Source organism: Hetaerina americana, unplaced genomic scaffold, assembly GCF_022747635.1.
Source record: "Hetaerina americana unplaced genomic scaffold, ioHetAmer1.1.p SCAF_19, whole genome shotgun sequence".
NCBI lineage: Eukaryota > Metazoa > Arthropoda > Insecta > Odonata > Calopterygidae > Hetaerina > Hetaerina americana.
In genome coordinates, this window is record NW_027286752.1 from 2034602 (window position 1) to 2048564 (window position 13963).

Below are 13963 nucleotides of genomic sequence, written 5' to 3' on the forward strand. Positions count from 1 at the left end.
TGTGTTTATCGCTCCAATCCTCATTTGAATATGCCATATCTTGCATACTACTTGCCACATGGGTAAAATATTGAAATTTTTGTCCCATATTTTTACACTGAAGAAATTACTGATGACTTTATCCATCAGGATGAAACGTCAGGCGATAAAAATAAAATATCGCCCTAATTGTCTAAAAATACTTTTAAAAGGTGCCATGCCTAAATTATTTAATGTAAAGCAATAGTTCTTATCAATTTTATCTTGGTGATTAAGACTGATGTAAAGAGTTTGATAAAATATAGTGACTTACTCTTTTTGGGAATAAAAAGCAACCCTGGCTAGGTTTTGTCTTTTATGCATTTTAAGTAGGCATTATAATTCACCAAAACAATCATTATGTTTTATTATTGCCAAATAAATAAAGGAATTTCATATGATTGTGTGGTTGACTAATGATGTGTTTTGTGTTTTTTGTTCAGAAAAGAATATTTTATCCAAGGTTCTTACTAAATAAATTATTATACTTGCTAAACAAAATTCAATCATATTTATTTTGATATCAATCCTTTTATGTCCCTGATTCATTGTACATTAATGTTTTCTACGTATGGTGACGCTTTCCAAATGGTATAGCAAAATATGATTTGTTTTTAACTGATAATTTCATTTCATTTAAATTTCCTGTGCCGTAAAGGCCGTTTTTTAGGTAAATTTAATATTGGGTTGGAACTTACCTGTTATATATCTTACCTGGTATAAATATTATTGTCATTTTCTGTGAAGCCTGCTAAAATAAATGTCTAAAACAAAAATATTGTCATTTCTATGATATTCTTTAACATTAATTTTATGATTATATCCCCAATCGTAAACAATTCTTGATCAGTTTTGTTAAGAAGGGAGTACAATTGGGTTTTCAAAGGGAATTTGGACAATTTTCCAATAGGAACTATATTCCTCAGCATACTCATAGGACTCAGGGTCATTTTATTTACATAATAGAGAATCTAGTTACAATGTCTTTTAAGAATAGCATTGACCATGACTTTTGTAAGTAAATGATATATTTATTTAAGGAGAAATTGGCAAAGCTAAGTTACCTTAATTGTTCAAATTACCCCCCAGAAATATTAACGCACAATTCAGCGTGATGTAACAGGGACATGATGTGGCATACAGGGTGATTCAGGAGGAAGATGGGTAACTTCTTGATGTAATGGAGGATGTGATTTTGTATATTTTTCTCAAATTAGCATATCCTCATAAACCCTCAGAGCATTGACAAAACAAACATTTCATCAAGTACACTTCATAATTTCCATTAGATGGTATAATTCCAAAACATTCTTTGAAATGGACCAGACATTTTTGTTTATATCTAATTATATTAATGTTTATATTTCATATGTCCTTTATTTTTATTTATATCCTACAGTTATTTCTATTCTATAATTATTTATAGCCTATTTTTATTTTTCTAGTTTGTTAGAAAACATTTCAGAGAATATGCACGTTAATTCAACACAGGTGTGGAGTATGATTGTGATGTTGTGACTGTTGGCCTTATTGTGATTTTCATCCCTGGCATATGTACGTAGATCATAGCCATCCACACTCTAAAAATATCCAATTGTACTCTGCTATAATAGTTGTTCAACTCAGAAATGGTTCATGTAATGTGCATATGACTCTTATTCCTTCGTTTTCATTTTTAATTGATCATTAATGCAGTTAGTTATCTCTTTAGTGGCTGCCCTCTATATTTGCAAATAATATTTTTCAGGTTGTCAAAGCCAGTCGGAATAGTCTCAATAATCGATTCCTTCCATTTGATGCCATTGAAACTGAGGCCATACTGTCTGTGGATGATGATGCACATCTTCGACATGATGAGATCATGTTCGGATTTCGGTGAGTTACTTTTGGTGCTTAGGACTAATTGGTTAATGTCCTGACAAACTTTTTATTCTCTCTTTTGGTACAGCCTAGGGCTTTATGAGCACTAATTTAGTGAAACAACTTTTTGGTTATAAATTAATGTAAAATGTGATAATGCATGCAATATTTAGGATCGTGAATCACGTCCAATTTTTCTTCTATAGTGGAATGGAGCAACTGGGAATGCGAACTCGATTTGTAAAAGCAAAAAAGAATCTTAATAAATTGTTAACCATGTATGATATGTACTTAATTCCTTTTTACTAGAAAATTGTCTAGAGACATTAATTTTCACCGATGTTTCAAAATTTGGTAATAATGTGACTCAGGATGATCGTTAAATAAATTTATGGCACCCATTGCCACTGCCTTACATATTAGGGTGATGCCTTGTATCCGTGGTAGGATGCAAAAGTTTCCCACGACCTCCACATCACATTTAGCCTGCTGTTCTAAGCCTCCCTGAAGGCTCGTGGAGTTTCGGAATGGTCAACAAGCTAAGGGTTTGGTTTTCAAATCACCACTCATATTTGTGCAAAATAGCAGCGTGAGATTGCCTTACATTGCCTTGTGGTCTGGCAATGCATTCTCTTCTACTGTTATGTGCCCAAATGTTAGTTTGCCTCAGCATCTTCTTCGCGATGAGCACCGTCTCATCAGAGTTAAGAACATGCTTTGGCTGATAACCCTCAGAATCATTTATCAATTAAAATGTGAACATTTTTTTCTCATATGAACATATGCTTGGGAAACCCCTTTGTTAGGGAGCTATGGGAGTGCAAACACTTAGTAATTTTCATGTAGCTGCCTCATTGTTTCTGAGCACATTCTTTAAGACGGGCTGATACACTTTAAGATTCCAATCTAGTTCTTCTCTCAAGAACTGATGGAACTGGGAACTGAAAAACTGAACCAACCCAGCCTTCTTAAAAAGTAAAAATGTTACTGTATCGTCAAAAGTGACTACTAATTTCATTGATTTAATGAAAGCCATGAGCACATCCTTTGATATGTGATTTTTTATAATATTTTTTCCAATTTGCACAGGGTATGGAGAGAGCAAAGGGACAGAGTTGTTGGATTTCCTGGAAGATTTCATGCATGGGATTTAAAATATGGTGGATGGCTGTATAATTCAAATTATTCTTGTGAATTATCAATGGTACTTACAGGTAAGTACGGTAAACATGTTGGAAAACATAATGACAGTTGTGTAATTATTAATTTGTCTGTTGAGGAGACTACTAGGCAGGATTGCCGGCATTTGCAACAAAACTCCATTGTGTAATAAGAGAATTTTGTGGCATTTTAAAAAGCACATGAATATTACTTTTGGTGAACTTTTTAAAATGCTGTATTTTATCTACGAGTGTAATTTAATATTTATCATTGCCTCAGTATTACTTGGTAGCTTGATAATACCTAATAAAAGTGTTAATGACCATATAATTGCTTCAATATTTAATATGACAACAGAATTATTTAAACCTAAATGTAACTGTGTTAAAAGTGCCTGTATTTTCTATTTCAGTCCTTTCTAATATTATTTTTGGTTTTCTTCTTGCTTAGGGGCAGCCTTTTTTCACAAATACTTCGCGTACCTGTACAGTTATGGCATGCCTCAGGCAATTCGAGACAAAGTGGACGAATACATGAATTGTGAGGACATTGCCATGAACTTCCTTGTTTCCCATGTTACTAGAAAACCTCCTGTTAAGGTAAGTTGTTTCAGTAGTTAACTCCATTTTTGACAAATTTTGGTGATTGTAAATCTTACGTGGTCCTACAATGGAATTACAACGAGAGAGTATGCTGGCTTGGAACATCCTGTGCACCCTGGTAAAGTTGTCGGACATTTTTGAAAGTTTTACAATGCATAAAAAAATGACCTAGTTATGGAAAGGTGCCCAGTTTAGATTTTGAGTGGTCAGGGGCCAGGGTAATATAATGGGTAGAGTGCTTGGCTACTGACGTGAAGGTCTGGCTTTGATTCTGGGTTTTATCTTTGTGATGTATTTGCAAACTTTTGAGTTTTGAAATTTCAGCATTGTGGCCTGCTGTCCTAAAATTCTTGAAATCCTTAAAAAAATCAGTCCTGGGAAGAGAACCTTAAGTAGTTCTGATGGAAGGTTATATATCCTGACAGCCTTATTTGATTACGATTCCTTTCTATCTTTCAGTTAAATATGCATCTCATGTTATTCTCTTTCTACAAGGTGTTTAAACCAAGGAAAAAAGGGTTCATTATTATTAAACCATGTCACCTTAGAACTCTATTGCTTTCCTCACCCAGTCATCATTTGTTCCTTGTCCCCCGCATCATTCCTATCTCTCCCTTCGTCCAGCAATGCATTCCAGTCCCCCATCAGTATCAATTTTTTCTCCCAGCTACTCTTCCTAATGATTTCCTCCAATGCCGTGTGCCCTGTTGACTTCTTCCTCTCCGTGATTGCCTGGTGGAATGTAGACCGGAAAAATGACCAAGGTTCAGATTTTACCTCTACCAATAATATTCTACTACCTTGATCAAAAAGTTCCCGGAATAACCACCGTGTGGCGCTCCCATCGTTCCGATTTGAGTTCTGTTTTTTTTGTTAAATTGGTACATCTGTTGTTGATATTCCCTTTAAATCTTAGTGTCATAACTTGACATTTGCAAAAGTTACGGTCGGTTTTCGGTATGTCCATCAGTGCTTCCTGCGATTTTTCCATTACTTCCTCTCGGCTGCTAAAACGCGTTCCCCGTAATGGTTTTTTAACTCGATTGAACAGAAAGAAGTCACAGGGAGCCCAATCAGGTGAATTCGGTGGCTGTTGGATGGTATTTGTTGCATTTTTCGTCAAAAAATTACGAATAATGATAGCACTGTGCGATGGTGCGTTATCATGGTGCAAAATCCACGAGTTTTCTGCCCACATTTCTGGTCTCTTTCGGCGAATTGCTTCACGCAAACGTCTCATAACGCCCAAATAATACTCTTTGTTTACTGTCTGGCCTTCTGGCAAAAATTCATGATGCACTACACCGTTGTAATCCATGAAAACCGTCAGCATTGCCTTCTTTTTTGACTGAAAACGACGTGGTTTTTTTGGTCTCGGCTCATTTGGTGAACGCCATTCACTTGCCTGATGTCTGGATTGCGTGTCGTACTCATAAACCCACGTCTCGTCTCCAGTAATGATCCTTTTGATGAATGTGGGATCGGATTCAGCCTCGCAAATCATGTCTTTTGCGACGTCAACACGGTCTCTTTTTTGCATGAAATTGAGGTCTTTCGGAACCAACTTTGCTGCTACACGACGGAAACCCAAATCATTAACCACAATGTCTTGGGCGGATCCATAGGCAATGTTCAAGTCCTCCGCTATTTCTCTGATGGTTAATTTGCGGTTATTGACCAACATTTCTTTTACTTTATCAATTTTTTCACCGACTTTCGATGTCGATGGTCTGCCACTGCGTTCATCATCTTCGATTGACTCACGACCACTTCTGAACCGCTCGTGCCACTGGTAAACGACCGTTTTTTTTAGAGAATCGTTGCCGAAACACTTTTCCAACATTTCCAACGTCCGTGCGCCACTAAATCCGTTTTTTACGCAAAATTTAATACAAGTTCGTTGTTGCAAATTTAAATCCATTTCTGAAATTGTAAAAAATCGCCAACACACACAGAGATAGATGTACTCTTGGCTACGTAACTTTTGCAAATGTCAAGTTATGACACTAAGATTTAAAGGGAATATCAACAACAGATGTACCAATTTAACAAAAAAAACAGAACTCAAATCGGAACGATGGGAGTGCCACACGGTGGTTATTCCGGGAACTTTTTGATCAAGGTAGTATCACTGACCTACTCTATGTTCATTAAACATCTGCTTACATTTTTGTTCAATATTATTGCCCTTCCCCCCTCACTGGTGTTCTTCCTCTCTGCTGTGTATCACCCTATGACTATTAATCTTGCTATCCTTCAATCTTACCTCAGACAGCCCAAAAATATTTATATTTCCTCTCTCTATCTCCCATTTTCTATCTTGTTAGCATTCTAAGTCCCTATTCTAACTGGTAGAGTCCTCATCTGTGCTTTTTTCACTGCTTCTGATATCTATTCTTCTTTGCAAGGATTTTGTGGGATGACAACCGCAGAATCTTGATGGGCATGGCCAAGCATGCCAAATCCCATATTTGTCAGGAATCATGCTCAAATCTATGTCAATGATTATTTTGTAGGATAATTAATTAATTTCATTTCCTGTTGCCATCCTCAATGGTGTATTTAATGTAGTACTGTCACTCAAACGGCACCATCACTTAGGACAGATGCCTTTTATGATTGTATCACTAAGGAACAGATCTTTCGTCTGGCTCCCACCCTTTGAGCAATTTGGCATGGGTGTGTCTGTGATGAGAAATTGCCACTTCTCCTGCCTGCACACTTCTAGGGGTCATCAGAATTAAGGGTCAATCAGAAAGCCCATTCACTGCATCAAGCTTTTAGTTCATGGGGAGAGAAATTTGATTGACTCTTTGATGATCGAAACTTACAGATTCAGATCAGGTTATTTAGAGAGATTGTCTTTCACCTGAGAACTGCTTGGTCAACCAATGAGCCAACTTCCACAGAAATGAATAAATTATGGTGCAAACAGCCAATTTAAATTGCGAGTATGGTGACAATGGTGGTTTTTTATTTAATATTATTAAGCTGTGTATTTCAGAATGGAGAATACCACTTTGAACAAACTGCATGTATGCATTAAAACTTTGAATTTTGATATCTTTAAGGTAACCTCCCGTTGGACATTCCGGTGCCCCGGTTGCCCTGTTTCCTTATCTGAGGATGACACTCACTTCCAAGAGAGGCATAAATGTATAAATTTTTTCTCAGAGGTTTGTATTTTGTTTTTTTTGTAATCTATAAAAGATATTAGCTAATCCATCCTTGGCTTGGGATGAATTTCAACTTGTGGCAGGTAATTTAATGTCACATGCATGTATGTATGTCATTAGTCTATAGTTTGAGACATGGTCGTACATGTTGACACTCACCAGGCAGTGAAATTGAAGAAGTACGGAGGATTTGATGCATGTTAATTGAAGTTTTCCAATTATAATTTTGTTGTCATAGTTAAATGAAATGTACATGGTAAGGATTTTTTGCTGGCAGTCATAAATGTAACTTCTTGAGGTTTTGTGAAATGAATGAACTATAAACAGAGCCAATTGATTAATACTTGCTGTCATCTATGGAAGTAGCTGGAGCACATTTTCTAGTTTTTCTATTATCATAGTCAATGCTGGCATGCTTACTTGCAAATTGAATCTGTGAATGACCTGTCCATTGTAATTAATATCTTGTTTCCCCATGGTGTTCAGGTTTATGGCTACACTCCTTTGCTCAACACGCAGTTTCGAGCTGACTCCATATTGTTCAAGACACGCATTCCTCATGATAAACAGAAGTGTTTCAAGTTCATATGATCTGAGCTTGTGCTGATGTGGGTAACTTCTGCTTACCTTTATTTATATCCCATAATGGTTCAACAAAGTTGGCCTTAGGACCTGGTGTTGCTCTAGTGAGCAAAAGCAAACAATTCATGCGAAAGAAAGTTCCCTACCTCACAAGCAATGGATGTTAAGTGTTGTGAGACTTTGTTTGATGCAGAGTAGAGAGCCTCATCCTTCACAGTTTTTCGAAAAATGAGAGGCTTCTAAATATTTTCGCTCTATGAAAAGAATTGGATTCTGATTAATAGTAATTGATGCAGGTAGATAATGGTGGTGCTATGTAGTATGTATGCATGAGTGTAACAGGGGTGATGATTTAACATGTTTTAGGGATGTTTGAGTGTCTTTTCATGTAAGGATATTGGAGTGAGGTGGGAGTTAATGGAGACCAAGGCTTTCTGTGTCATTGTGGGTGGGAAAATTACAATTCATTCTACTTTTAATATTTATTCTACCTTTTATATTGGAGATGAAATGAGTGGAAAAAGCATTGTGTTCAATGACCTTGTGCCTTTTTCATGTCTCATTCTGTTAGGTATAAAATATCCTTTGCATTTTTTTGTAATGTGGACAGCACATACAGCCAAGTGAATCCATCAACTCCTGCGAACAAAAACCAAAGAAAGTGAATGTTTGCAAATTCTCAGTAGATATTTTTTTAAAGTTTTATAATTATTTTAATTTCAAAGATTATCTTAATGTTGTAAAGTTTAAATTTTGTTTATAATAGTTTTTATTCTTTTTTAATCTTGTGTATGCATAAAAATGCTAAGCATAATTTCTTTTTGTACATCTGCTTTTCAAGGATATGTGCTCAAGTCAATGGCGAGTGCAGTGTGTAAAAATTTGTTGTGTTAATGTATGTGCTTTACATATATTATTACCAAAGGTCATAACATTTTGTAAATTTTCCAGGGACCTTGTATTTTTTTAGTTTTTATTTTGATGACATTTGTACCGTGTGGTTGCATTGCTAATTTATGTTGAGCAATCAAAAGCTTTTGTGATATGTGGATTTTTATCATCATATAGAGACATCTAGCCCATCAGTTATTAGCATGTTGCAGTCCGTTACAAATTCTGGAATCTATTCATACTTATTGTTATGTGATGTAGATTAATCTTTGCCATTTTAATACGGTCCAAGATTATTCTCTATGGCATACTTCATTCCCACTGTCCATACTTCTGGGGTCCTTTAATACTTTTCACTAATATCAAATAACTAGTGCAGGTATACCCTGATTTATGTGGAGTATATGCAATATAAAGCTACTGGATTAATGAAATTTCCATTTAAGAATGAATATTGGAAATAGGGTTGAGTGTATGATTGAATAACTATTTGCAGCGTTTGTGTATTAAGGACTATACACAAGTAGATCTTGTCATTCATGGGGTTATCTTCCTTATAACTCCATGAAAAACAAAACCGCAAAAGAGAAGTAACCAATGGTATGGGAAATATAGGGTTTAATTCCAAACCCACTGGAAAATTAATATGATGTAATTTTTCTTCTTAGGGAAGGGCTCTTCAAAATAAAGAAAGAGTAAAATGATGGTTAATGAAATAGAGGTAATAAAATGGATTTAAAATTTACATGCATTAAAATTGGAGAATAGAGTTGGTGAATTCCTAACTCACAGGGACAAACATTGCAGACTGAAATGTATAGAACATAGAAAAATAATATTTCCAGTAAATATACAGTATAATGACACATAAAAATAAGAAAATGAATTTACGTCAGGTTGCCAATAGCCATGAATGAAAAACTTGCAGTAATGTGGATGAAGATGTTCATGATTGTCGTGAGGAAGTTTAATTTATAGTTGGCCCATTGTTTGGTATGCTTTCTTCACTTGTTGATCAGAAATGTTAATCTTTTATTTACAAATGTTCACGGATCTTTATTACAAAGTCACGTGGTGGAAGTGATAATCACATATTCCTCAGTCTTATATAAATCACAAAAGAAGAATCTAATTGCAAAAGGTTTATCTTAAAGAGTCTCGCATGTAAAAGGGGAGGCTTAGGAAGACAAGTCTACCTGTAATTGAAACTGGCCAAGTGAAAAAGCACCTGTCCATGCAAATTTTGAGATAGAGATTAGTAAAAGCCATATGAATTCATAGAGCTGGTTATTAATTCTAAAAATGAAATGTGATTTCTTAAACCTCTGATAAATAATTGCTCTTGTGTTTGGCTATGGTCCAGTGGTATGGTTTTGCATGGGTGGGGCTTTGCCCATTGAAAATATTTTTTATATTTTATTTTTCTACAGATCATGAAAAGATTGCTGAGATTAATTTTTGCACTTGGTTTTACTGTTATCAGTATGTATACTATTTAGGTAGGTGAAAGTCAGAAGCCTGGGTTTGATGCCTGGTAATGCCTCAGGATACCTCTGAAGTTGTGTTTTTCGGATATTGTCTTCCTGGGAAACCTCAAGGGGCACAGGAAAGGAACTGACCTCCATACTCTGATGGGTGAATTTCACGTGCTTTGTAGGGCTTAGTACGTTAGGTGAGTTCTACCCTCACTTATCAAGCCACCCTTTTGAGTCAATTACTGTGGTTATTTAATGTCACTTAAACAGGGCAGGGAAATAAAATTGCATTTTAGGGCCATGAAGATTTGTTAATTAAACAGGAATTAGAAATGGAATTGGTTTTGTGCTATGGGGAGTGCGAGGACTATGCAGTGGCACTGAAAACTTTTTTTAAGGCAGAAAGACCCAATCCAGGTATTGTTTTGGGTCAACTTTATGGCCAAGCAAAATTGTTATGCTCTTCAGCAAACTTAAATAAATGAAAAAAATGACCTGGCCAGGAGTTGAACTTTGGCAAAGTCAATAGAAATGCAAGAAAATAGCCAGTAAGTGAGAGCTGTCATTGATATCATATTTGATTTTAAGAATGTTTTATCCATTTCAACTTTTTCAAAGGATTTTTCATAAATGTTTACAAGAGGTGCTCTTCCTCACTTTTTCAATTTTAATTATTATTATAGAACTACGGACCCTGAAAATATGGAGGAAATTAGCAAACTAGATGTTGTCAGAGGAAAATTTGTAAAATGTTCATTTGTGATCAGCATCAAATATATATTAACTTTTTATTTTGCGACAAATGTGATCACAATATCTGTCCATAGGATTTTTTATCAAATAGTTTTGTTGCTAGGAATCATCGGGAATATCAACATTAATAGCTAACTAGTTAACTTAAAACAGCCAATAATTTGAAGCACTATATTTTCTTCAGATACATTGTGTTGTGAAATTGTATGGTTCAATCACCATTATTAAAATTTCACTGCATGAAATGATGGCAGGTGACTATTTGGTGCCATTTTTGCAATCTATGATTGTAACCTTGTTTTTAACTGTAAAGGTTTTGTGAATTTTTTTTTTAATGATCCATGGCCAGAGTAGGAAAGCTTTGTGGGAAGTTATACAATACTATTAATTATCAGCAAAGAGGGATGAGTTATGTGCATTTAATCATACCTTTATTGGTGTTATGAGGCGTTATATTTTTAGTGCCAAGCATCAAAAATGTTGAGCCGTAGTGAAATACAATGATTCTACTTTTGCATTTTTGATCGAATTGGAAATAATAATTATTAAAGCTCCAGACCTGTTTGATTGTAGATATCTTATGCTCATTTGATGTAAAGAATAGTGCTCATTTTACTCGTGTTTTTCCTGAATGTTTAAAGAGTCATGCAATATGATGTATCCCGGGAGTAGAGGAATGCGAACCAGTCCAATATAAATTGGGGTATACCTGTGTAAATTTTAGCCCTGTGCTCATTATTTCACATGATATGTGTTGTGAATACTGAAGAATTATATTATTGAATTTGTTGCAAAGTTGAAAAAAGCTATTAATTTTGCATTCTAGGGTAGTGAATAAGGTATTTATTCAAAGCTCATTAGGCACAACAATAGCAATTTGAGGTGCCCTGTTGACTATGTTAATTGAGTGTTTGTACATAAAGGAATATTAATTATCCAGGGAGTTTAATATTTTGTATCAAAGGTGTCCAAGATATGAATACTTGTATAAACCAATTGTTCCTCTAGCGGATACATCCAGTAGCTGCAAAATTAAGCTGGAATTATGATGTCCTTCGAGTCTTCAGTTGGTAGAAAAAATCAGTTGGCCATGTCATACCTTTGAAATATCATTTATCGGAAAAAAATTTAATATTGTGAGTTTCAAATTTTATAAGTTAATTTTGATTTCATTAATTGTATTCTTTACAATATTTTTTTTATATGCTGCGTGCTGACATTTATTATTTTTATTCTGCCAATAATTAAAATACGAGGTTAAATGAATGCCTAGCTCCCATTATCACCATATTCTCTCTGATTATGTGTTACTCTTTGCTGTTTATTCAGTACTGTTTCCAATAATAGCTGCAAAATAACTGCTGGGTTGCCTCAAGCCTGGAAATATGGGTCAAGCATGGGAAAATAAATATTAGACCTGGGACTTGTGGAAATTCAGGTGACTCTATTGAATAACTTGAAATTCTGAAAATGTTATGAATATAATCGTCAAAATCCTTAATATTCACATGTGACCATTCAAGAAATTCTACTTGGTTGACTGATATTTTTGACATAGTGCAGCAAATGCAGTTGTTTGTGTTACAAAATATGTTCCTGTCTTCTATAAACTGCACTGATAAGGATTTGTGTCAGTAATCTAATTAAAAGAGTGGCAGGTCAAATTCCTGCTGGAAGGATCCAACATGAAAATATTACATCTTGTGTTAAAATTTAAGTTTTGGTCTGGAAAAGTCAGAAGGAAAAGGTGTACGAATTTATAATTCCTGAACTTTTATGCCCTTCCAAGGCAGATTTCGACGTGACAAAGATAAACTAAGTTAATACTGAATGATTGTTTTCGAAAGGAAAGTGCTAATAAAGCCTGGTTGTGCCAGCTACAACCAGTGCTTGATTTTTGCACTTTTCCTTGTGTTCCATCAGTTGAAATCAATAGCAACCGATCAACTTGTCCAATTAATTGCCAAAAAATTTCCATTAAAGCAAGAATCATTGACTGATTGAAATTGGGTTTAATTTGTAACAATTTATAACAATTGTAGTGTTTGCTGATAAAATAATGGTGGGCCTGTGGGTTGGTGAAACCAGATTTATTTTAGCGTTTAACCGTCAAGCAAATTGATTGTTTTCTTACAAATGAAGCTTTGCCATTGTAACAATGGTAACTTCCTTAAGTTTTAAAGAACCGTTGGTTGCTGCAAATTTTATGTTATATTTTATTTCCGTGATTTGTAATAAATTATTTACTTTGTAAATCTCTGATGTAAATACTTGCTCTCTCGAAGAACATGTAAGGATCCACGTTTGAGATGACTCATGACTGTGGTGGCCTTGCATAGAATGTCCTTTTCTTAAATATTTCTAGTACATTTTTACTCTTTTTAGTTCTGTTACTTAAAGTGACTGCCTGCCCTGTTATTTAAAGTATACTTTTTTAAGAACCAATTATTGTTCTAATATACATAATGGAGGCAATGGCCTCTTTTTGTTTACATGAATAAATCTTAACTGTTGGGAAAATATGCATAGTGTTTATGTGAATGAATGGGATTGATAACTTGAAACAAAAATGAAGGTGTTTTTATGGAGTGGTAAATTCTGACATTTTTCTACTCAAAATATCCCGTGGGGAAGAGGGCATTGGAGGGAGTGGAAGTTGTCACTCTGTAGCTCCAATGGGGCTACTTTAGTGGCTTTCAGTTGCTGGCATAATTTTTCAATTACCTCAAATATTTTCACTTCCTTTTTAATTAATTGAAGTTGTTACCTTTTCAGTTGAAAGTATTTGTAGAAAATTTCTTTTATCATTGCATTCAGGGAAATTCTTTGGGGATTTAATGAGCATCATGACAGAAAATGCAAAATCTTGGGATGTCCTGGATGTCTGTGAATCCTAATGTAGTCGTTAGTATTTTTTCAGCTGGACTTCCTCTGATTTTGAGTGTATAAAGAGGCCATTTTGTTAACATGAAGATAATATAAATGAAATGGCAATAAATGGTTGTACACATGGAAATTGTGCTATGTTTTTATCATAATTTACTGAAATCCTTAGTGTCATTCATTTTTTTTTTTAATTTTGGGAAAACTGAGTCATATTAATTTGAAGGTTTATTATTTTAAATATTCTGCCATTAAGACAGATTTTGGATACAGGCAGACCGAACATCTCTACATCCCTCTCTACTCTATCTTACAAGAGACATCCTGAAATCCCAAACAATGTTCAGCTGTTCTTCAATTCTACATATTTCCTAGCTATCTATCTTCATTCTATCCAACTTGACTATCCTTTTCCAATCTCTAAGTTGGCTGCCCAAAATTCTCCCCTAAATCAAAGTCTTCAACATCCCATTTATTAAAATCCTCTGCATCAACCTTTCCTACCTCCTTTGGATTTCTCCCACCAATCCCCTCTCCTCCACCACCATGCCTGGCACTACCC

General features: G+C 34.9%; 1 protein-coding gene across 1 annotated transcript in view; it reads left to right on the forward strand.

Moving 5' to 3' along the window:
• The window catches only part of botv (exostosin like glycosyltransferase 3), a 52589-nt gene extending 39079 nt beyond the window's left edge, over window positions 1–13510 (forward strand). The window contains exons 16-20 of the mRNA XM_071584460.1: window positions 1766–1893; window positions 2968–3092; window positions 3490–3638; window positions 6713–6817; window positions 7304–13510. Coding sequence (XP_071440561.1) covers window positions 1766–1893; window positions 2968–3092; window positions 3490–3638; window positions 6713–6817; window positions 7304–7408 — 612 coding nt within the window. The 3' untranslated portion in view covers window positions 7409–13510. The remainder of the gene's footprint in view (window positions 1–1765; window positions 1894–2967; window positions 3093–3489; window positions 3639–6712; window positions 6818–7303) is intronic.
• Window positions 13511–13963: the final 453 nt, after the last annotated feature.